Raw genomic sequence first — 24,715 nt, 5'->3', positions numbered from 1 at the left:
TAGGCAGTTATCTATACATTGCTTTATGGTTTGCAAAACAGTTCTGACAATTAGGAATCGAAAGTAGAAGAATGCACTTGTTTCCATGTTGCTGACTTGGGAGGTGAAAGCTGAGGAGGAACTGAATTATGTGTCCAAGACATGGTTAATTAGCTTTGGTGAGGTAGGTACAGGGTCATGGCTTGGTCAGTAAGATTTTGGTCGGTGAGCTTCAGATTTCCCAACGATCACGCTGGCACATAATGTTACAGTACATTACACGACAAGCAGGGCTTATGAGAGGGGCTTAAGAAGCAGCAGAAAGGGAGAGCAATGTGGTTTGGTAGGGGCACTAAGTGAGAGAAAGCATATTGTTTTGTGCAATAACCAACATTTTTGAAGTCTTTCTAAACAGAGAGAGGGAGAGAGTGTGTGTGCGTTTTTGTCTGTGTGCGTAAAAATTACTGGTGAAATATGACAGACACCTCACAATACCCGACTGAAAGCACCTGTACCCAACTCTTTATCATAAAAAACATTAGGGGGTGTAATGCCCCAAACACCTCCCCTGAAGCTACGCCCCTAGGTAGGTGGACCCAATTATAAGTGGCTTGTGGAAGAGGTGATAGAAGTGTGTCTTGGGCTGATGAGCAGAACTTTGGGCCTACCAGCATTGTGACAATTCCAGTTATTAGTCATTTTCTGGTGACCCTCTAGCTCTTTTGCAGTTGTGTTGTATAATATGTGTTATGGTCTACAACTGGTATCCCTAATGTGATTGGATTTGGTGTTTAATTTAAGAGTTCATTAATATCACAGTTGTATTGGGGCCTTATTTAATGTTTAATGCACTAGTAGTACAGCGGACGGTACGCCCACCACATTTCTGATGGTAGTGTACACCATCTACCAAACTTTTAATAAGGCCTTTCGTCTTTTAACTGGAGGTCAGCCGGTTATGGTGGGAATATGCAAATATTGCAGCTACTGTGGTTGCAAATTTGAACTAAGGTTTTGATTTCCTGCTCTGTGCCAAATGTTTTGGGTTATCACACATGAAGAAATGCCCCTGCTTGATTAGCACAAGCTCAGAACAACAAGTAAACCGATCCGTATTTACTAATTGCGTGTGTGAATTCCTTGCTGTTGCCTCACATATGACCACATGATCCAGCCCTTTATGCTATTTTTAAATTAACACTTGTAGATTAGACGTGTTGACTCTGGATTGAGGTGGGCTTCTGGATACTGTTAGCTGCAGTTTAACTCACATTGGCTGACATTTGCATTTTTGATCAGAAGGTAATGTTTAAATAACTATTTTAATAGTTATTAGCTATGGTTACTAGACAACCATCTCACTATAATAAATATTTCCCGTCCTAGGCTTTCATCTATCAGATTACTGCTTTCTTGGACTTGTAGACTTTATGCAGCTCTGCTGAACGAATTGAACTCACAACTAAACACAATTATCTGTAAAAGGAATGTTCAAGACTGGAAAAGTTGCGTTCTCGTGACACTGAGTCTTGTATAGTAGCCTTGATTTACTGTTGTTGAGTCAATAATCTGTTTGGTCAAACATCATAAGATTGAAGCCTACCCTTGTAACTTGGAATTTATGTCCATCTCCATGTCCATACATGTTGGCTTTATCATTCGGACAACAATTTTTCTGTCCTGTACTTTCTATTAAAAATGCATGGCAATTGTTATCTTGATTCACTTCAATTAAACACTTTTGATTTATTCATCTGAAAAATGTTATTTGAAACTGGAAAGTCGTGAACTGGTAAAGTGTGTCCTCGTGACCTGGAGACGTGTGATACATCTTTTATTGGCTAAATGAAGATCACTTCATACATTCTAATCCTGGTCTCAGCATTGTCCCATTTAAGGAAGTCTATTGATCGCTAATCCGTGATGTGTTGTATTTACAGGTGCTGCTGTGTCTGCATGAAATGTTCCCAGCAGTGCAAACTGCTAACTCGGCGATTGCGCGGAATCCACTGTGCTGGGAAGCCTGGCAGACCCTGGGGAGGGCACAGCTTGGATTAGGAGAGATCACGATGGTAAGGAGCCGATATCACTCATTCTATATATTAACATCGAGGTTCGACGGAGCACCGATGCCTGGCACTATCAGTCAGCGCTCTGTGTTATTGACATCCCAGCGTTGACCCGATCCCTAACCCAGCCGCTCAGCGGTGCCAAGTGAAGACGGCTGGTAGTGCTCCGTGTATTACTTTTTTTGCTGCCATCTTCATGGCCGCTCCACATCTCTTCCCGCCCTCCGTGTCCCGGTTCCGCCGATCCCAGCAGCTCTGCCTTACTTTAAGGACTTTACCACCATCATTAGACCCGATCGGGCAGCGTTCGATGATTTCTTTTATAATTCATAAGGCCGCATGCTCTAGCCCTCGTTTTTCAGTGAAATCATTAGTATTAGGATTCATGTAAATGTTATTTTTGTTAATAATGTTGTCACTAGTATTGTTTTATTCATTTTAGCTTTCTTATGTATATTGTGTTTATTAGCAGGTTACAAAAACCATATAAATAGCAGCAGTTTAATTCACAGGTTATTCTAATTTGAGAAGGGATTTTCATTTTTACCCGGATTGATTTACTGAAGTTTATTATAACTAGGGCTCCCGGTTTTATGTTTTTTTTTTTATAGCATTTCCGTCTGTATTTATCCATATTTATTTTGTGTTATGGGACAAATGATGTTGTAAAATTGTACATTTCCATATTTATTTAACTGATAGACTCGCACTCATACTTTGATGTCTGTCTGTTTTAGCTGTTTAAGCTGCCAAATATTATATAACAAAACATCCGCTGGTAAATATTAGCATTATACCACAAATGTATGTTGAGACATGGCATTATTGAATGAAATTGCATCCTGTTTTTTTAAATTTCCCATGCTGTCCATCTGCTCAGCTGTTGGCCTATAATTCATTTCTGAATTTATCCACCTTTATGAATAAATGCTGACAGAAAACACATTATTTTCTGTCTGTATTTATCTGTAAAAATAAAAAATAAACGGAAAACCGGGAGCATTAATTATAACATGCAAAGTCCTCTCCAGCTGTAAAATGTGGTCACACATAGCTGGATGCATGCATCGGTGCATGCCCTGCCACACCATGGTGCCGAGGTGCACTTCACCCTGTCCAGAGTTTTTTCTATTTGTGAACAATGTATGTTAATGACAGACTCGCGGTCGTCATAGCGCCGAGTGCTGACCACAAAGGCTTTGGTGTCAGGGCCCAATGCACACCGCCGAGAATACAATGTAGCAGGTGCGGTGTGTGTATCGACATTGATGCATTAATAATGTACTATGGGGCTTCCACCTCTGCGCCCCTATAATGACGTCCTGCAATCTCCTGGAAACCTCTATTGCATCCATGTTGTCTTTATCGCGAAGGCCCTATAATTTCTACACCAGCATCGCAACCAATCACGTATGCTGTCCTGTTTCATAAATTATGTTTTACTTTATTGCTTTTTATGTTGAAACTGTCAACAGTGACAAAAAATAGCATAGAATATTTTATTTTTCACTGTTTTACAGTATTTGTTTGTTGGAAATGATTAAATAGATGAGATTGGCAGTATTACCATGATCACAAATACGACTGTCTTATATTTGCACTGCTTCAGTAATGCAGCACTAGATGCGTGGTTTTCTTTAAACATTTTACCTATACATAGAGCACAAACGTGCATGTATTAGTCATACTAAAATGCATTCCACAACAGGCGTGGTCAATAGGTCTGACTTATAATTGAAAGTACCTCTTCAGAGTCTGGTAAGTTTAGACACTCAGTGCCTCAGTATATACATGCACACCGTCACTCATCCTAGACACCTTAGGGTATTTGTACGCGCTATAAATATTCCTCATTCATTCATCCTTGCACTCTTGCATCCATTTATTACCCTTCGACTTATTCTTACATTCTTCAACTCACCCACCGCGATGAAACAGAAACAAATTCAACACAGATATAAAAGATACATTAAAAGAATAAGCATAGAAAAAGAAAAGTGGTGGGCATATGCTTGTAGTTAAGATAAATAAAAAAACATAAAGGTATGCGGAGCAGCCATCTTGTAATATTATTGTGTATAGTGATTAATTGATATATCAATCCAAGCTAGCTTCTAAATGTAGCAGTCATCTTGAAATGGTAAAATCGTGATGTACTATAGGCATTACCCTTCATGACGGCCACCGAATTTAGAAGCAGTGGCCACGTGGGATGCAGTGCACCACAGATGAAATGATCTGTAAACGAGCAGCCAGAAGCAATGTCTAGGGAGCTTTGGGCGCTTCCCAAAAAATAACCAAACTTAAAAAAGAGACTGAAACAAAAAAGGAGAAAAAGCAAAACTAAATTGATTGGTGCACAAGCCCTGGCCCTGAAGTGCATTCTGTTTAAGGCAGATGTGCACATTTGATCAGGAAAAATGCCATCACTCAGATGTCGGTGGAGCCACTGGTTGCAGAAGACTGTGCCAAAGCCTCTATAGGTATGTATGTGAGTGTTTTTGTTACAATAGCCTTACAGACAGCTAAAGCTGTCAGGCCTGATTAAAAAAGTTCTTTAAAACACTGATTGTTAAATGTGATGCATACAATTGCAAATATAATAAAGTGCAGTAGACAAAGGAGACCTACCAATAATTTAATGACGAGACTGTTGGCTAGCATTATGCAATAACCTTTTATTGCTGCCCCAACATGCAGCTCTTTAAAGAACCAAACTATTATACATCATAAAGCATTAGAATGTGCAGAATATATATATATATATATATATATATATATATATATATATATATATAAGGCACACAGTCATCATCCTTCTTTTATTGGCTGCTCCATTACAAATAAGTACTTCTGTTGTCTCTTGATAATTTTCTTGTTTATTCTACAGCTTATAGCTAGTCTGCTGATAATAGAGTAATATTACCCTTCCTATTTATAGTTGGGCCTGGTAAGTATTAGGAAATAGACTTAACTGCTTTTTTCTGGGAGAACAGCTAGGTTTGTCTTGAACAAGCTAGCCGCTTGTCTATTCTTATTCAGCTCTTTGCCGATAGCCAGACTGGTTTTGAGCAGGGACTCCAAATTCAATATTGCAAAGGTTAGAAAGAAGTATTCAGCACACCCTCATGTTTGTAAAAACGTTCAAATCCCAGGCATGTGTAATAGCCTTATATCAAATCTATGGAGCTAACAATCATTACAGTAATTATTGGACAAAAGTAAACAGTCCAGGTTTCCAAGTTTATAGAAAAGCAGAGTCCACCGCACTGGATTTCTTTCTTCAAAGATGTGATTTTATTTTCTTGTGGTGGTAGGTCCACAAAACAAAACTACCAACAGCTGTTTCGTCTTCCCTTAGACTATGTCAAGGCAAATGGCAAACTGATTCCTGACCAAGTATTACATCCATCGGGCAGAAAATTGTTCTCATATCACTGCCATAAAGCTAACCGCAATTTTTCTTTAATAGGCGCCACCTGCTTCTAAAAAGGGGGTAGCACGAAATTCACCCAAAATCTAGTTTTCTTGGATCTGATTTCCTTTAAATGGCACCACCTGCTTGTAAATAAGGGGTGGGGTTAGCGCGTTATTCACATAGCAAAGAGATTCCTTGGCAGTGACCTTAAAATACATATATATTATGCTCAATAAGCCTTCTGGAGAAACGGTATGTGGAACCCTGATACGTTCCAACCAAAAGGAGACGCTGCTCTCTCTACTATCCCGTAAGTCCCGACCGTGATATACACCTACCTGCGTTCTCTGGCCCTCAGCCGTGCTGCAGCTGGAACAAGCTCTTGACAGCAGCCATCCCTCTCTTTCTTGGGCAAGGGATGCGAATGCAGAAGCATTGTCTTCACGACTGTACGTTTACAAGAGTGCGAGAGGGGACTAGGTGTCCTCCATTAAAAATTGGGCAGGTTACCTGGCACCGCCGCGTCAGTGGGAGCGCATTGCCAGGCAACCCCACCAACACTCCGCAAACTTCGCATTCGTTATTATTTCATTTGGAAACCCCTTGGAAACGCACACGTGTACGGCGCGTCTCCAGGCACCCATACGGACTCAAAAAAATACCTTGTAAAGACACAGAGTGTTTCCTGACCTTTTTTCCTGCGGCAAACTGTATTGGTTAAAGCCTCTAGAGAGCGTGTTTATTCATTGGTTAAGCTCCCCCTACTGGCCTGATTCAGTTATTTGCAGTATAACTGAAGGGGATAGAGATTCTACCTATCCTATTGACCTGATTAAGATATTATTCAGTGAGAATTGATTTAAATAGAGATATTCCCTAACAACTTATATTTACTCTAACCCTTGAAGGGCACAGCTTATACACATTTATTCTTGGCTGCCTTGATAGCCTGTTTTTTTTTATCAGGGATAATAATGGAGGCTTCCAACCCACAGGTTCATCAGGCGGTTACGACACCTCAGTGCACTATATAACAATTTGTCTCTAGGCACTAGCGACGCTCTTGGCTGGGGGCTGCAGATTATACGCCTGGGAAAACTCAAGCTGTGGCTACACAGGCCCAGGTCTGCAAAAACGACGGAGCTCCAGGCCCCAATGGCCTCCCAGCTAGCATATTCAAATGTTCCCAGGAGGACTGGGCTAAGGTGTTAACCCCCTTTTCAACCAAGCCTGCGTTGCTGCACAAATCCCAGACCTATGCCCAGTCTTCAAAAAAGGAGACCCAACTATTCCACCTAATTACTGACTTCTAGCCCTCCTGGACCTGGAGGCCAAAGTCTATACTCGGTCTCTGCTTAAACAGCTAGAGGAATGGATTGCAGAAAATACATCTTGCCTTACTTCCAAACTGGGTTCCGCGCTGCTGCCATAACAATCAATAACATCAGAGCACTTGACATCTTGAGTCACCTTGAGTCATTGTGCATCCCAAAAAAGCCAGTCTCCTCTTTACAGCTGCTTCATTGATTACAGTCCCACATTTGATAAGGTGGACCGCAACACTCTTAGGAGGAAAGTAAATGCGTGGGGGTTACCTCAGCAGCTGCTCGGGCCACCATCTCTCTGCACTCAAATACTTGGGTACGGTTGAGAACGGGCCCCACCACTGTATCCTCTAAAATCACAACCAATGACGGCTTGAAGCAGAGGTGCATCCTCGCTCCCCTCCTTTTCAACCTATACGCAGATGACCTGGGGAAAGTCTTGGAGTGTAGCTGCATGCTACCACCACAACGCGGCTACTCAAAACTACACATTTTAAAATACACTGAAAATATTGTCATAATGGACCACACCAAAATTGGAATACAACGAGCCCAGAGCAAGCTCCAGGAATACAACAAAGCCAACTCTCTTACGATCAACCAGGACAAGACCAAAGTCCTGATCTTTGGCCACTTTAGAAAAAAGAAACTTCAAACATGGCGTATGGGAGCTGCGATTATTAAATCAACCATGAAATACATTTGCCTGGGGGTATGGTTCAACGAGACCTCCAGATCAAAGGCCCACCTAGCCGCCCTGAAAAAGAAAGCTGGAGCCATCATACGTAGCCTGACCTGTCCTAATAAGCAGTGCCTCAGCAGTACCCATACTAAAGGTCATGAAAGCCTCTCTTCTCCCGGCGCTAACCTACGGGCAACAGGCCTTCCCAGAGGCCTGTGCAGCAAGCCTAGATCATGCTCAATGCACGGCCTATAAGCGAGTATTTCACTCCCCAGATACATGCGAAAGACCAAACTATGATGGGAACTGGGCCTTCCAAGAAAATCCCTCACCTGCGAGGCTGACACCCTGAAATTCTATACAAGGGTCCTAAAAGCCCTGGCAAGCACACTTAAAGCACGCCTAAAAGAGACATTTGAGAGCCTGGGAATCCCTGGCACCGACAAGGTCAAAAGCTATAGCCTCTTCAGAAATCGAAGGCACTGCGATCTACGATAAACTCAGACGTTATCCCTTACACAGCCTGGAAAAGGGTCATCAACAGGCAGTTTAAATTTACCGCACATCTGCAGGACACCCTCTCCTTAAAGTCCTCAACTACCTTATCCCCCTGAATGATTCCTAGCTACCAGGGAAGGCGCAACCATACCTCTCCGAAGGTATAAACAGACAGGTCTGCAGAGACATCTTACTTATGGGCTTGCAAGCCCAACCAGTGGCAGACTTCAACCAATGGACCCCATCGGGAAAGGAGGGGGCCTGCAGATTGTGCAATTACTAGAAAGAATCATGGCTCCACCCTTTGTGCAGTTGTCCCACGCTTGACGCCCCAGGAGTTCTCTCCTTAAGCCAATTTATCTAAAGAAGGAAATCCACTCATGCCTGGAGGCATCGTCACTGTGCTTCTCCCACACTGACTCACAAACCCTATAGAAGTGTGGTTAATATGTCAAGAAGCTTGAAGACCTACTTCGACCCAGCCCTGCAGCTTCCCACCCCGCCACCTTTGCTCAAAAACTGTTAACAGACTATTTCATGGTGCGATCCAGAAGTAGGAAATGGCGCTGCAATAGTCTCTTCGACAAAGCATAACACACTAAAAGGAAAGCGACACTCCTTGCCAACCCTTTCATCACTCCAAATGCCGAACATGCATCTTGCTCAGGCCTACTTCCTGTACATTTTTATCTCCCCCCTACACACACAACTTGGGGGTATAAAGACCCGCACTTCGCGCTTTATTTGTTTTACTCACTGTTTAAAGAAGATCAGGCAAGTCTCTTTATTTTTAGACCCTTAAACACAGATCGTAAATATGGCTTCCTCATTCACTGTATATCCTTATCATGGCTAACATTGGTGCTCCTTTTATCGTTTTAATACCTGTTTTATTGTAAAATTGTTATGGTTTTAACTAAACAATAAAGTTGTACTTACACTGCATTAGTTATATGTTATTTATCAAATTTGAAAATATTGCTTCCAAATGTCAATATCCTTTAGGTTCTTTATTATAAGTGAAGATATTGAAATGTTATTTAGCAGGTTATCACTACCCTATTGATATGTGCTTATGTGGTAGTGTTTAGGTCTCTGCTATAGGCAGTTTCTTTCTGTCTGTAGACAGACCTTTTGTTTCTGACACGTTATATTTACGTAGTGTGGGCTTTGAGTCAGACCCCTGCTCTGGACTGGATGTTTTTTATTCTATTTCACTTCCCTGCTCCTGATTCAATGGCTTTCCTCCCTATTCTTTAGTTTGTCGCATTTTCTCCGTCCGACTCGTACCCGGTAAAAACACCATACAAACATGCAAGTACGATTTGCATGGAAACACCATTTCCGTACGAATCGTACAAAACACCGACCGACACAAAAACACATACAAATGTGATCCGGGACGGCGCGTACGCGACATGCGGACGGAGTTAGGCAGCTTTTTACGTACCAGCAAGTACGATTCGTCCCGACAGCACTCCGGACGGCTATATTTTTACGGCACACAAAAAGTGCCGGTAAAGCTAAGTACGCCGCGAAGCGTGAGGAAGAGGGGGCCCGGTAGGCGCCGGACACCCCCCAGCCCCCCCTATGTCCGCGACGTCCCCCCAGCCCCCCCGTATGTCCGGTGCGGACCCCCACCCCCGTATGTACGGTGCGGACCCCCACCCCATCTCTGATTACACCGCATACCTGTATCTTTGGGACCATCTGGTAATGACTTGGTGGCGTTAAAAGAGGGTAGGTGTCTGGAATGCCTGTGGGTACTACTTACATACTGCAGCTTCCGGGTTGTATGACAGAAACATGATCTGACATGAAACCTCTCGGTGAAGCAGGCAACAAACAGCCTAACCATATTCACAGGGGTATGAGAGGCAATACGTAGGAGGATTTTTACAGTATATACATGAAGAATTAGAGAATCCACGATGATATTTATGTTCTTGTGTTGTCTTTATTCTTGGTGTGCTCACAGTTATGTTCTTGTGTTGTCTTTATTCTTGGTGTGCTCACAGTTCAATACAGCCTTGACGTGTTCAAGGTTCGATACAGCCAACGCAGTTCGCCCAAACATGAGCTTCTTCAGGGCAAGAAGTCAAAGTGAGGAAATCTCTCAGTGGGTTCGCTGAGATGATCCTGGAGAAACGAGGAGACTGTGAAACGCCTCCTAATGTCTGCTCCTTAGTAAGGATGTGGAAATTTGAATATAGTGATGAGGTCCGTATGAGTCGGGAGCCTTCAGTGCCGGTACGTCCGTCAAGGTAGATCAGCCTAACCATGTTTACTGCAAGAGGTGCTTTGGACTCAGGAAGCAATAGTGAGAGAGGGTCCCAGCACTCCTCTTGTGCTTCCTGGTACTACCTCACCAGGAGGCTGGGAGGCGATCGCATGAGGGCACTTGGCACCCTTGCTAAACTGATGAAAGCAACACTTCATTCCTCTCAGTCAGTCAGTAATGTAGAGCACCAGGAGGGCAACCTAAAAAAAACCAGTGCAAACATACAAACATAATGTCTATAGCATGTACAGGTAGGTTATTCTGGTGATACACCCTGCATACACATCCCCTGCATGAGTATGCAACACCTACGTCTTGAAGATGCACGTCATCCTGTTGTGAAGGAGCACGAATGGCATAGGATATTGATGAAGGGTCATGCATGTGTATTTTCGCAACTCCATAAGGCTTCCGGACTACAGATTTCCAAATTAATGGCTGCAGTGCCCAGAAGCTCTTTGAAGACGCAGAAAAATGTCCAACTGTGGAGCGAGAGACGTCCTGTTGCAGTTTCCATGGAGTATTCAACAAGGCCTCCCTCCGAGAGAACATCTTACCTATGTGTAGTGCATCCTGTGCTCTGACCATGGAACAACTTTGCTGTCCAACAGGAATTGAAAAATTAGGGCCGAATTTAATTCCAAACCTGAGGACGCACAGGTAGGAAAAATACAACTTTATAATCTCACCGTGTTCATAGCTCAGTAGTCCATTGTGTGTGTTATGGTGTCTCCTTAAACTGAATTTTGCTTATGCAGGCTGGCCACAAGCTGTGAGGAAGGTGGAGCTAGGCGGGGTCTTAATCCGAAAGGGATGCATCACGCTCCACCTCTCCCCCCTTTCCTTCCATGAGCAATTCTAAACACAAAGCAGGACTCACACAGTTGGACTGGGGCAGAACTTTGCCCCAAGGATCATTGTCTACCTTCTTGCACCAGGCACATACACAGCGCACAGGGAAATATAATTTCAGTTGATGAAAAGAAAGAAGTTTTAGAGGTAAATCCAACTACAATGGATCACAGAATTGCCTCAAGGTGTTTGCTTAGAGAAAGAAAACATAATCCGGCCCACCCTGCCCAGATGGTAGAGGCTGACGTAACCATAGAGCTAGTCAGAAAAGTGCAGTTTTCTGGTGCTGCTGCCTTGTGTTTCTTAAAATCTATACATTCTTTCAAGATCCTTGTCGCAGCGAACAGGACTTTTCATAGTGATACAAGGATGAATCCAAGGAATTCCAGACGTAGTCATGAGGCATAACATAAGTAGGAGGTTTACAAGATGGTAGTTCATTATTTAAGCATTTCAGGCCCCACTAGGAGCATCCTTGCTGCTCAGCCCACACTCTCCAACTGTCTCTCTATCCACACAACCAGGCTCTCCAAAATTCCACTCTCTCATCAGCATTCTAACATTCCACATACACATCACATTCATACTGGCTGGGCAACAGGGAAAGGAAATCAAGGTATAACACATCCCCTTCCCTTGGGAACACAATAAATAAAGATGATTATAACATTGCACAATAAAAGTACAATACAAGAGAAATATGCAGTGTACAAATGGTGATAACTAATTAAAGATCATAAAGATAGAAGTACAGCATGAAGGAGAAACAAAGTGCAAAAGATAACTGCAAATATAAGATAATTGAGGATATGAGGATGAAAGAGAAATATGCAATACACAAATGATAACTGCAAATTTAAAAGAGCAGAGGATGGGAGGATTATCCACTTCCCAACAATATTGACTGAAAATAGAAGTTCCACCATGGTAACATTGTGCAGGACTGGGAGAATGGAGGACACCAAAGAGATGTAAATTCCTCACCACTCGCCTCCCTCTACACACCACACATACCTGAGAAAACAATATCAGGTAAAAACACAGCAAGGGGTTCGCTCACCTGTAGGTTGAACAAAAGTGTGGGGTACACGACCCCTCAATGCACTCCTGGGTAAAACTCATGTATAAGGTACACGACCCTTCGCACAATCCACGTACACAAATGTATAGGGTGCACGACTCATCGCACAAAATTCCATAAAGGCACAAAAGTATAGGGTACACGACCCATCGCACAAAATCCCATAAAGGCACTAATGTAGCAAATGTTATAGTACATTTGTGACTATAGTTTACAATTCTTTTGAATTATTGAGTGATGTGCATCATTTAGTTGAAATCACTGAACTTTCTACAGTGAATCAGTTGTATTACAACATGTGAAACTGTGATGCATGCGCTCGGAACCCTACCAAGCACAAGTGTAGTTATTAGGGACAGAAGTATTATTTATTTGATGTCTGGAGCTGGAGTACATAAAGTGCTGTGTAGAGACAATTTTTCATAGTGGTGTGGGGGGTATTAATTTAATTGTTGGCCATTTCTTGTATTGGCAGTCTGCTGTTTTATGGTTGCAAAACTCATTATTCGTGTGTTGCCTACGTAGGCATAATGCAAACATCGATATTAGCTGCTGTAGGAAATCACTGGCCCACTAAATAGAAATTCAGCAAAATGACACCTTAGCACCGTATACTGTACCTTTTATGTAGTTTACGGTAATTCAACCCATGGACTACTCGTCTCTTCAAAAATGTAGCTGGTAAATGTTTTCATTTTAAAACCAATTTTATTTTCACTGGTCCACTGTTTTGAAGTTCGTCTCCAGATCGATAGCGTTTGTTTCTTCTAAAGAAAACGTCCAGAAGGGTTTTTGTTATGTAGACTAGCGTTGGAGTTATTCCAAGTTTACATTTCAAGCCGAATTTGTGTTTTACAGCAATTCAGCTGTGATTTAGAGGTATTCCGGTTTTTGACTTCACGTGACTTCAATGATTTTTGTTGATTTTCTTTTCCATTCAGTTTTTCAATTAAAACATAAAAGGGTAGCACATGTAGAAAGAAGCCTTGGCAATGCCAATATGTCTGGCTAGTAACTAATATGAGTGCATGTGGTTCCCTGCTCCGTCTCCCTACTTTCTTCACTTCCTTCCAATGCATGCTCTGCTTTTTACTTTCACCACCCCAGCTCTGTGTTAAATTTTAAAGTGTTGTGCATACCTTTTTTTTTAATACAATAGAGTGGCAGCTCCAAAATGCTTCTTGGCCCCCTTGATTCCGATTTTATGCCTTGCATTCACTTGTTTTTCACTTTTTCTTTTTTATATTTAGTTTACCTTGCTAACATGGCCGCCTGCCATGTAAGACTGGTGAAGTGCAAATGGCTGCTATGCGTCCTGACCCAAGAGTGCGCATGCATCATGGCTCATACATGCGTGGCAGCAACAGTCTTTGAAAGTATTTTCTTTTATATAAAATCCACTGCAAGTGCTCTGGCCATGCACATGCATGCATCCTGACACATCAATCAATCAATCAATCAATCAATCAATCAATCAATCAGGGATTTATAGAGAGCACTACTCACCCGTAAGGGTCTCAAGGTGTGGGTGGGGGGGGTGGTTCGGGCAGCTCCAATGTCATCCGAAGACCCAGGTGTTGAGGTCCTTTCTGAAGACTTGCAGTGTAGGGCTTAGTCTGATGCTGAGGGGGAGTTTGTTCCAGGTCTTGGCCGTGATGTAGGAGAAGGATTTGCCACCTGTTTTGGCTCTGTGGATACCGGGGATTTGGGCAAGGGTTAGGTCGGTGGAGCGTAGGTTTCTTTCGGGGGCATGGAAGGAGATTCTTTCTTTGAGTTATTGGGGTCGGGTGTTGTGTCGGGCTTTGTAGGCGTGTGAGCTGCTTGAAGGTAACTCTCTTTTCAACGGTGACCCAGTGGAGGTCACGGAGGTGCCGAGTGATGTGGTCGTGTCGAGGGATGCTAAGGACGAGTCTGGCTGCGTCATTCTGGACGGTCAGGAGTTTGCAAAGGAGTGATTTGTTGATTCCGGCATAGAGAGCGTTTCCGTAGTCCAGCTTGCTGGTGATGAGTGCGTGGGTGACGGTCTTTCTGGAGTCAGCGGGATCCATTTGAAGGTCTTGCGGAGTATGCGGAGGGTGTTGAAGTATGTGGAGGACACAGCGTTGATCTTTCGGTACATGGTGAGGAGTCGAGTATGATCCCGAGGTTGCGGGCGTGGTCCATGGGGGTGGGAGGGTTTCCGAGAGAGAGGGGCCACCAGGTGTCGTCCCAAGCGGCGGGGGTGGATCCGAGGATGAGAACTTCCGTTTTCTCCAAGCTGAGCTTCAGGCAGCTGCTGCTCATCCAGGATGCGACGACCATCATTCCTTCCTGGAAACTGTACCTGGTGATGTCGGGTTCCTTGGTAAGGAGAGGATGAGCTGGGTGTCGTTGGCATAGGATACTATGCTTAGTCCATTTTTCTGACAATGGTTGTGAGGGGGGCCATGTAGATGTTGAAGAGCGTGGGTCTGAGGAAGGATCCTTGGGGTACTCCGCATCTGATCTCTGTGAGTTCGGAGAGAGAGGGGGGGTCTTGTTCTTTGTGGTCTGCCAGAGAGGAAAGAGCGAATCCAGTTTAAGGCAGTTCCCTGTATGCCAGCGTCATGGAGTCTGGCGGCAAGGGTGCGGTGGGAGATGGTGTGAAAGGCTAAGAGATCGGTCTCTGTGCTGTGGTTGCTGCGGAATCCGGATTGAGATGAGTCCAGGATGTTGTTAGTTTGTATGAAGCGCGTTATCTGGATGTTGACAATTTTGTCGATGACTTTGGCGGCAAAGGGGAGGAGAGAGATAGGCCTGTAGTTCTTGAGGTCTGTCGGGTCTGAGAAGGACTTCTTGATGCGGGGTTTGACTTCAGCGCATTTCTAGTCATCGGGGAACGTGCCTATTTCAAGGGCGCAGTTGATTGTCCATCGTACTTCTGGTGCGATGGTGGTGGGTAGGGGTCAGTGGGTGCTCCGGACTGTATACTCTTCATAGTCTTTGCGGTGTCTTCTGTGATGACAGGGATCCCAGTGAGGAGGGTCGGCTGGGTGGTGTAGCTGGTGGATGGTGTTCGGTCAGTGCCTTGGTCGTCGAAGTTGCTGTAGAGTGTCCTGATCTTGTGCTGGAAGAAGGAGCTGAGTTTGTTACAGAGGTCCTGCACATGCATTGGATTGCCAAAAAGCATTAGCCAAGCCACTTGCTAAGCCTTTTAATGCCAAGACCTATTTGTATTTTCCAACGCTTGTTACTTTTGTAACAATTCGATCTTTACGCATATGAACAGGGTAGATGAAAAGTGCATATTTCAGTGCAGGATAAATGCTATGAAAGGCAGTAGTCACTACTAAGGTCTTGTTAAGGAAGCATTAGGGAAAATAAGAGGAAGTTCTTCAGTTAAGGATAGTTTACACTTGGAGAGCACCGTCACTGTCTGTGGCAAAAATAAAAATACAAAACACCAGGATAATCATAATGTAGGGGCAAACACAGAAAAGGAGACTAACCTGAAGCTATGGTGTTTGTGCAGGCAGGAAAAGGAGTATATTACATTGGATTGGTGGTCCTTGTCAGTCTTTATCCATCTATAGCCATAAATGTAATATGTCTTAAGATAATAACTACCCTTTTCGTAATATGTGTACCAAGCAATATGCTCAATGCTCAACCGGCATATACATTTTTATGTGATTACATGAGAAAAACTGGGATTTAGACAACCAGATCGAAGCACACATTTTGTCCATCACTTTGATCCTTGAGGGGGGAACCTTTAACATTCCCTTACTGATTCTTGTTAGTTTACAATGTTATATTGTAAAAGCATCCTTTCATGCATTTTTATCACTGAGCTGACCTAAGATGAGGAGATGTTTAGTGTGGTAAACATAAAATGTACCTGGTGTCTCTTGTCATTTGTCTCCACTTACTTCCAGCAAGGATAAGAATTACTGACAACCTCTTAGAATTGACGAGGTTAGAAACTATGATATGACCAAAATGTATTAAAGCGCACAAATGCCCGTAGCCGTCTAGGCGCTGTAGTCTTGCTGTCCCGCACGGTGCATTGCTATAAAACTTGTGACTGTGCTATGTATAGCTTTAGGGTGAACAGCCTGGTTTTTAGGGCATTTCTAAAAGGCAGGTACAACTTCATGGGTGTGAGATAGTAGGGAAGAGTGTTCCAGCGCCTGCGGCTGCATTTGAGAGGGCTCTGCCTCCCCATTTCTTTTTCCCGACTCTGGGGACAGTTACCCAATTCGGGTGCACTGAGCGGAGATTTCTAGCAGAAACATACCGTTGGAACATGACTTTGATGTCAACTAGTCTTGCCAGTAGAAGGCTTTATGTACAGTGCATAAAGTCTTAAACTGAATACGCTTCTTTAGTGGAAGGCACTTCACGTAGACCTTTCAACACTGAATGCTGCTTAGGAATATCCAGCGACACATTTTGCACGAATTGCAGTTTTGCTGAAGTCGACTTATTGGTCTCAAGTTAGAGCACTGTCAAGAATTCCTGTCATACGAGGGGAGGAAAACGGTAACCAGCGAAAACGGACTACATCTCCCAGGATGCTTAGCGGTTGAGAGGTTATGTAAACAGGAGAGCTGTTACATAACTCAAGGGAAACACGCCCTTATGTAAACAGGAGAGCTGTTACATAACTCAAGGGAAACACGCCCTTATGTAAACAGGAGAGCTGTTACATAACTCAAGGGAAACACGCCCTTATGTAAACAGGAGAGCTGTTACATAACTCAAGGGAAACACGCCCTTATGTAAACAGGAGAGCTGTTACATAACTCAAGGAAAACACGCCCTATAAAGGGAGGAACCGGGAGGTACAAGGCTGTCGGATATTGTGTTTACACCGACGTACCTGCTTCGTGAAGAGCAGTGTTCCGGAGTGGTGCTCCAGTAAGGCAAGAACGGAGGTAGGTCGAGTCGTTACTCCCTGGGCCGTGTCTTGCCCCATCGTCACCTGTGAAGGACCCGGAAGCTCTACCGGTCAACCATTGAGCTTCGCTTTTTGACTCGGCTGAGTCCAAGCGCAGTGGCGCTTTTGCTGGTTGGAGTCGTAACTCCCAGCCCGACCAGAGACACAGGGACTGCCAGCTGTAACGCACACCAGGAGGTGTTTGCCGCGTTACAGACTCGGACGTCCACAGGATCGATCGAGCGGCTGCTCTCGGTTCAGTCTTCTTGCTTGTGATTGGGGTATCGGTGACGCATCACCAGGAGGTGACTCCGCGTCCCGGTGCAGTCTGAGGAAGAGGTTGAGCGGCTGCTCCCTTCAGGTAGAGACCCCGGCTGGGTGTTTCCCTGACTCCTCGATTCTCCCCAACACTCTTCGTGCCCCTCACAGCCTACCGATTGGCATTGTCGGCCATTTCATTTCTGCCCTCTGTTGGCATACACCGGGATCGGCGTATATGCAGAGGACGGTTAGGACCATCCGTGCTGTGGGCTGGTAACGTACTTAGCCTGGAGGATTCCAGTGACTATAACTTTTGTTTGTTCTTTGTATTTTATTTGCCTTCATTAAAAGAACTAACCCTTCACAAGTGGTTGCGTCCTCATTGTCGTGTCTGTTAAACGATCCTGAGACGTTCAGGGCGTTACAAGCACATTGCAGTAGTCTATCCTTGAGGAAACCAAAGCACGAGGGACGTGTTTACTTGCCAGAAGTGCCATAAACGGTAATATCTTTCTCAGCATTCTGATCATCTAGAAGCACGTTGACACTGTATGGTTGACCTGCCGGCCCACTGACAACAGTAAAGACCTAGCTCTTCTTTAGACGAGGCCACAAGAGAGTGGCTTGACCAGAACTACCCAATTGCTCACAATAAAGATTAATAATGGTAGTATCATAGCGCTCTACTGGCTAGAATATGCAAATCACACACTACAGTCGCAGTAGAAATCATCACACCCACAGTGAATGGAAGTGGCTCCAGGTCTGTACCAGGCATAGTCACCCACAAAAGATTTCTCAAAGAGCAGATCCAGGTGTGATTGAAATATTGCACAAATTGATATTGGTTGGGTATAACCTGATTAAATGGGTTCCATCAAGGCAAATAGGCCCTTGAATGAGACCATGGAAGACCATAGATTAACCATTGCCCTAACCATCCTAAACAGATATAACCACTGGCAATAGCTCTAATGTTAAGGGTAGGCCCAGGCATGGATCCCGTGCACACTATGCCACTGGAACCAAGTTACACTGGACTGAAGCACCCCTTTCAGAGTTAAACTGGTATTGGGTTGCTTGTGTTCCCATTCATGGAGGATCTGGCCTGGCAGTTCGGACTGGATTGTTCCTATTGGAGCAGGGTCAAGACCAATTTGCATAAGGCTGGGTCCAAACTGAGGTGGCATGGTGGGCAAAAGTGTGATGGATTGTAACCCTACCCAAGAGATTGCCAGTGGTTATGTGGAAATTTAGCGTGCAAACTGAACATTATCTGCGCCATCTTGCCTCTCCCCAGCGCCACGCACAACGAATGCACGGCCGCCATTTTAGGCACCCCACTCTCTCCCCGCTCACTCTCGACCGCCAGCGCTTTCCCCTGGCGCTGCAAGCATCCCCCGCGCGCCGGCCACCCCCGCTCTCTCATACAGGCCATAAACCCTCTCCTTCTGCGCGACCCTGCTACGGAACCACTTCCAACCGACAACCCATACATGGTCATGCCTCTCCTTTGATAACCCCCTTCCTCTGCGCCCCATTGTCTGAACTGGTCCCAGGCCATCACCTAGCCCTGCGGATGCAGTTTACTGCCCCTACTGTAAGGGAAACACCCCACATCAAAGGGATTACAGTAGATCAAAGCCCCTACCCCCTGAGACCCGGCCAGTTGCACACACCCCCGGGTATTAGCGGAATTCCCTGCTGCGCGATAGCCATCTCCCACGGCGGGTAGGGTGGGAACTTCTACTGTATCCATGTGTGGGATCGGATCTGAGCCGGGGCTTCAGGGGATGTTCTTTCAGGCATCAAGGGAATCTCAAGAATGTACTATGTGTAATAAAGCAATAAACCAGTGTATAAGAGACCAGGTCTCAGAGATGCAGTTAGAGCACCTCGTGACGATACCTTGCTGTCTGATCTGATGTGTTCTGCTCCGACGGAATAAAACTTTGTTTCCTGCCTTCCAGTCTCCGGCGCCTGCCTCTTTCATTAGTAAATTATCGAGTGGTATAAGAGGCGATTACCGCCGGGCAAATACTTGAAAGGTTATCGACTGAAACTGCCGCTACCATTTAACAATTGGCGTCCCAAACGTGGGGCCCATCAGCGACACGTGGATCCAGTGGGAGAGGTCCCGACGACAGAGTGAACGACTGCAACGATCGGGAGAGCTCCTGCCCAATAGACCCTCGTCTGGCAGCCGATCATCCGAACTTCACTGGTTCCGAGCAGACCTCTCTCGAGTGATCTACGGTCCTGACTGGGAACCATCAGGAGTGCCGCGGCAAATACGGAAAATAGAGGACGATCGGGCGCTGGAGGCGGAAGACGAGAAACTGTCCACGCGGTCCGGGTAAGGTCGTGAAATACGACAAAAGTGCGAAATAATTGATTGATTGTTTGAATACTAGTATTGCTCATTGATTGTTCTCTTTGAGATATTCGCTGTCTACAAACGGGGAGGAGTAGAAATACTCTCTCTCTCTCCCTTTGCAGATAGTGAAGGGTAGGTAACGCAGACTTTTGTCCCCGTTGAAACCCGTCGTGCCTATCTTTATCTCCCCATTGATTGATTGTCCGAACATTGATTGTTTTGAAGAATAGTGCTTTTGAGATATTCTCTGTTTGCAAATAACGTAGAATAGGAATATTCTGTCTAGTCTTTGCAAATAGTGAAGGGTAGGTAACGCAGACTTTTGTCCCCGTTGAAACCCGTCGTGCCTATCTTTATCTCCCCATTGATTGATTGATTGATTGTCCGAACACTAGTTGTTCGATATTGGTTCTTTGGAGGTATTCTCTGCTTACAAATAACGAAGAATAGAGATATTCTGTCTAGTCTTTGCAAGCAGTGAAAAGATAGGTAGTGCTGACTTTTGTCCCCGTTGAAACCCGTCATGCCTATCTTCTCCCCACTGATTGGTAGTTGGTTCTGCCCGGACCGCTTATTAGAGGTGAACCATCCGGCTCCACTGGAAGGCACCCCTAATAAGGACATGTTCACTAAATATGGACTAGTCGCCGTAGCTTATAGCAAGCTGTGGCATAAATATACCAAGAAGGACCCCGAAAGTCAGTGGCCACTGATGGGATCCTTCGACGACCATAAGATAGAAGCGCTAGAAATAGCTCTGCGTAGCAATAAGACGACGCCTACTATGCTTGACAGTATCGGCATGTGGCGCAAAGAAGCAACGCAACGGAAAAAGAGGGAAGAAGTAAAAGCAGAAAAGGAATTCCGAAAGGCAGCTCACCTTGCCGCTAAAAAGTTAGAAGAAGACATAAAAGAGAGAAGGGAAACTAAACTAAGACAGGAGCCCGAAACCTCAGGCCAGTACGCTGTTAGGACCCCTTCTTTGCTCTACCCTGAGTTGTCCTCCAAGCAGCGAACGAATGACGAATTACTGTTAGGTCCCCCGATCATTTACATGCCCCCTCCGTATGCACCCTCCCAATCAATAGTACAACACCCACAACCCCCGAACACGAGCGAAAGCAGTACAAGGGCCTCGGCCCTCACGGCCTCCGCGCCGGCTGAACCTCTTGTGCCGAACCCAACGTCGACTACAACGCTAGACGACCATGAGATAGGAAAGAAAGAGTCCACCAGAATGAATCGATTAACTAAGGATGAAAGATCAGGAATCGATAGAATAGTAGGGACGCTGGTGGAGCGAAAAGAAAGTGAGGAGTATATAACAGACGTGTATAGCTCGTATGCCGACAGCCGCAGACGACACTTCGTCGTACGGCTCTGTTATCACGCCCTGAATGCATATGAGGACAGATACCACGATAAAGGTCCCGAAGGCTTAGCGGCCCTATATAGGAAGGTAGACATTGGGGAAGAAGGAGAGGGCGATGTAACGAACCTCTTCACTCGTACACTCGAGGTCTACCGACACCTCAAAGAACATGGACAGACCACCAAAACAGAAACCCCCATAGCAACCAAGCCCCAGGGAGGAAGGGCCGATGCCATGATGCCCATTAAAGAAGCTGCCCCCTACTGGGTCCCCCCACGGGGTCAGGGAACACACGACGACATCAACCACCAAGATGCGAAGGGAAGGGTTGTATATAACTGGGTCTACCAGCCGTGGGACCGGCAAGATATTTTGACCTTTAGAAAGACTCTACCCGACTTGAGAAAGAACCCGACCGCCTTCTACACTGAATTGGGTACAGCCTTAGGCTCAACGATAATGACGTTGGCAGATATCGACTTGTTCTTTGGGCTATGCCTGCCGGCTGATGTGTGGAAACAAATCCGGAAAGTTGACCACGCCGAGCCGTTCGGATATACCTGGGTACAACTCGATACCATAGACAAGCAGCGAGAACCTGGACAGAAACCCCCGAAAGCCATCTTAGAGCTCCCAGACAAGATTGTACAAAAGCTGAAGACTCTAATCCCAGAAAGAAAGGTAGACTGGTCGATAGTGACGGCTTGCCGCCAGAAACCCCAGGAGGATGTGTCTGAATACTTCTCCCGATTCGAGACTGTGTTTTCCGATTACAGTGGCCAAGACATGACCACCGCAACCGGACACCACCTCTTTGTCCAGAATTATGTAAAGGGTCTGTCTCAAGAAGTCTCCCAGAAGCTACAGACCAGCGAGAGTAGTTGGGCAGCCTCCAAACCCGCAGCAATTCTCCAGATGGCCCAATACTACGAAAACCAGAAGAACGAGAACGATAGGGCGTCAGAGAAGAAGAAAAAGGAATTAAAGGAGAGGGTGATGATAGCACAGTTGCAAGGGGTGACCATAGGAAGGGAACCCCCAAAAGAGAATTACCAACCAACCGCCCCTAGAAAGCTACCCCCTAGAGACCATACACCTACACCCTACAACGGACGGAGAGACTTAGATGGAAATCAATGTGCGTTCTGTAGAGGGTTCGGACACTGGAAATCCCAGTGCCCGGTCCTTCTGGAAATAAACAAGAATAGGGACCCCAGAGACGCAGCATATGACCACAGAAATAGAGGACAGGGACGAGGGCACACGAACAACACCATCAACGACAGGCCAGGCAGACCAAACACCTTTGATCGCCCCCGCCAAAACCAGTGTCAGCAGTCCGACTATGAGAGCACTCATGACTTCGCATAGGACCGCCAGGGGCAAGGGAGGGATCCAGTCGAACTCCGTGTTGACCAGCAAGGTCCTTACGTCACCGCTAAGGTCTTGGGCACAAAATCTCCATTCCTGGTAGATACTGGGGCGACACGTAGTGCGTTATCTAAACGACTGATTCCTAGGGCACCCTTGTCTGGCTCACACGTAACCTCAATAGGCTTTGACGGAACGCCCTCCACTAACCCCTTATCAGCACCAATCTCCTTTGACTTAGAAGATAACACCACTGACACGACCTTTCTGCTCTCCTCCAACACCCCCGATGCTATTATGGGACTTGATTTGCTAAAACATTTTCGAGCCACTATCAGATGCTCCCCAGACGGAGTTCGAGTCATCCTACACGATAACCCAGATCTGTCCAGACCCTGTCACACACGGCGTATGCTCTCTATAACCGATGCTGATATGTCCCTACTCGACACATTACCTTCACATCTATGGGCTAAAACCGACTCAGATGTAGGGCGCATGGTGATCGACCCGGTACACATAACCGTCCGACCGGACGCAGTGCTCCCAAAGCTTCCACAGTATCGGATATCACCCGAAGGCGAGAGGGCATTGGTGGAAATCATCGAGTCCCTGGTCGAGGCAGGAGTGGTAGAAGAAGTAGTGAGTAATGTTTGCAACAGCCCTATCCTACCCATTGTAAAGAAGCAAGGCGAGGGGGATGAGAAAGCCTACCGTTTCATTGTTGACTTGCGAGAGGTTAACAAAGTAGTCATACCCCAGTACCCCGTAGTCTCAGACATCACCACCATCCTCACCCTGATTCCATCCACCGCCACCATCTTTACTGTTATTGACCTCAAGAACGCATTCTTTTCCATCCCCATCCACCCAGACAGCCGCTACCTGTTCGGCTTCACTTTAAAAGCCCGTTCGTACAGATTCTGCAGGGCACCCCAAGGCTACACTGAGAGTCCCAGTATTTACAGCCAAGCCCTCAAGAGGCAACTGGATGCAGTCCAACTACCCGATGGAGTGGTATTGATACAGTACGTCGATGACATTCTTTTGGCGGCCGACACCACTCCTCTTGCCGTCACAGCCACCATTCACCTCCTCCGCTTCCTTGCGGAGAACGGTCACAAGGTCTCCAGAAAGAAATTGCAATTCTGCCAGCCCCAGGTAACTTATCTAGGCCACCTACTATCCAAAGACGGGAGGAAACTTACCCCTGACCGAATTCAAACCATCCTAGAAACCCCTGTTCCCAAAACTCAGAAGCAAGTACGATCCCTAGTGGGCCTCACCTCCTTTTGTCGACAGTGGTTGCCAAACTTCAGTCTCACCATAAAGCCTCTGCTTTCCCTGCTGGCTAAGGATGTCCCCTTCCCCCTCCCCTGGACACCCGAATGCCAATCCTCCTTCAAAGAATTACGAGACGCCCTCTGCTCGGCCCCAGTCCTAGGAACCCCAGACTACACTAAACCTTTCTCCCTCTACACCCACGAAAGGGAGGGATGTGCGTTGTCTGTCCTAACCCAGTCCATAGGCCCTAAGCAACGCCCTTGTGCCTACTTCTCTGCCACTCTCGACCCCGTAGCCAGAGCCTTGCCCGCCTGCCTTCGAGCAGTAGCCGCCGCTGCTGTCTCTATCCGACAAAGTGAGGGGATCGTGCTCTCGAACCCCCTCACAGTATTGGTACCCCATGCTGTTGATACCCTCCTGAACCAAACCAAGACTCAACACCTGACTAGCGCACGACTGACTGGGTATGAACTGACTCTGCTTGCACCCCATATCACATTGAAACGATGCACCACTCTGAATCCAGCTACTCTACTACCTCTCCCTGACGCTGACCCCAATGCATCCCCTATACATGACTGCGTGACCCTCACCGACGAACAAACCAAGAGTAGGGTTGACCTCCGGGATACTGCCTTCCCGGACCCTGACGGAGAACTGTGGGTGGATGGCTCATGCATCAAGCTTCCTGATGGCACCACCTCAGCTGCCTATGCAGTCACCACAGCTCGAACAGTTGTTGAGACAGCCCGCATCACACAGCGATCCGCACAGGCGGCTGAACTAATTGCCCTCACACGAGCCTGCATCCTGGCAGCAGGGACAACCGCAAACATTTACACAGACAGTCAGTATGCCTTTGGGGTAGTTCACCACTTCGGGCTCTTATGGAAAGAGAGGGGATTCTTGACTTCGCATGGCACACCCATCCTGCATGGAGATCTAGTCTCTGCCCTGACCGAAGC

At 45.9% G+C, this 24,715-nt stretch overlaps 1 protein-coding gene across 3 annotated transcripts in view; it reads left to right on the top strand.

Annotated features, from left to right (window-relative positions):
- The window catches only part of TTC33 (tetratricopeptide repeat domain 33), a 925,632-nt gene that overhangs the window by 631,163 nt on the left and 269,754 nt on the right, over window positions 1–24,715 (top strand). For 2 of the 3 annotated variants that reach the window (XM_085631161.1, XM_085631159.1), the window contains exon 4: window positions 1,920–2,051. The exons of the other annotated variant lie outside the window; for it this stretch is intronic. In XM_085631161.1, coding sequence (XP_085487287.1) covers window positions 1,920–2,051 — 132 coding nt within the window. The remainder of the gene's footprint in view (window positions 1–1,919; window positions 2,052–24,715) is intronic. 3 annotated transcript variants of the gene reach the window in all.

This window comes from Triturus cristatus, chromosome 2_1 (genome assembly GCF_964204655.1).
Source record: "Triturus cristatus chromosome 2_1, aTriCri1.1, whole genome shotgun sequence".
In the NCBI taxonomy this organism is placed as follows: domain Eukaryota; kingdom Metazoa; phylum Chordata; class Amphibia; order Caudata; family Salamandridae; genus Triturus; species Triturus cristatus.
Note: the sequence above shows the minus strand (reverse complement) of the source record. Positions and strands in the feature narration are given on the sequence as shown.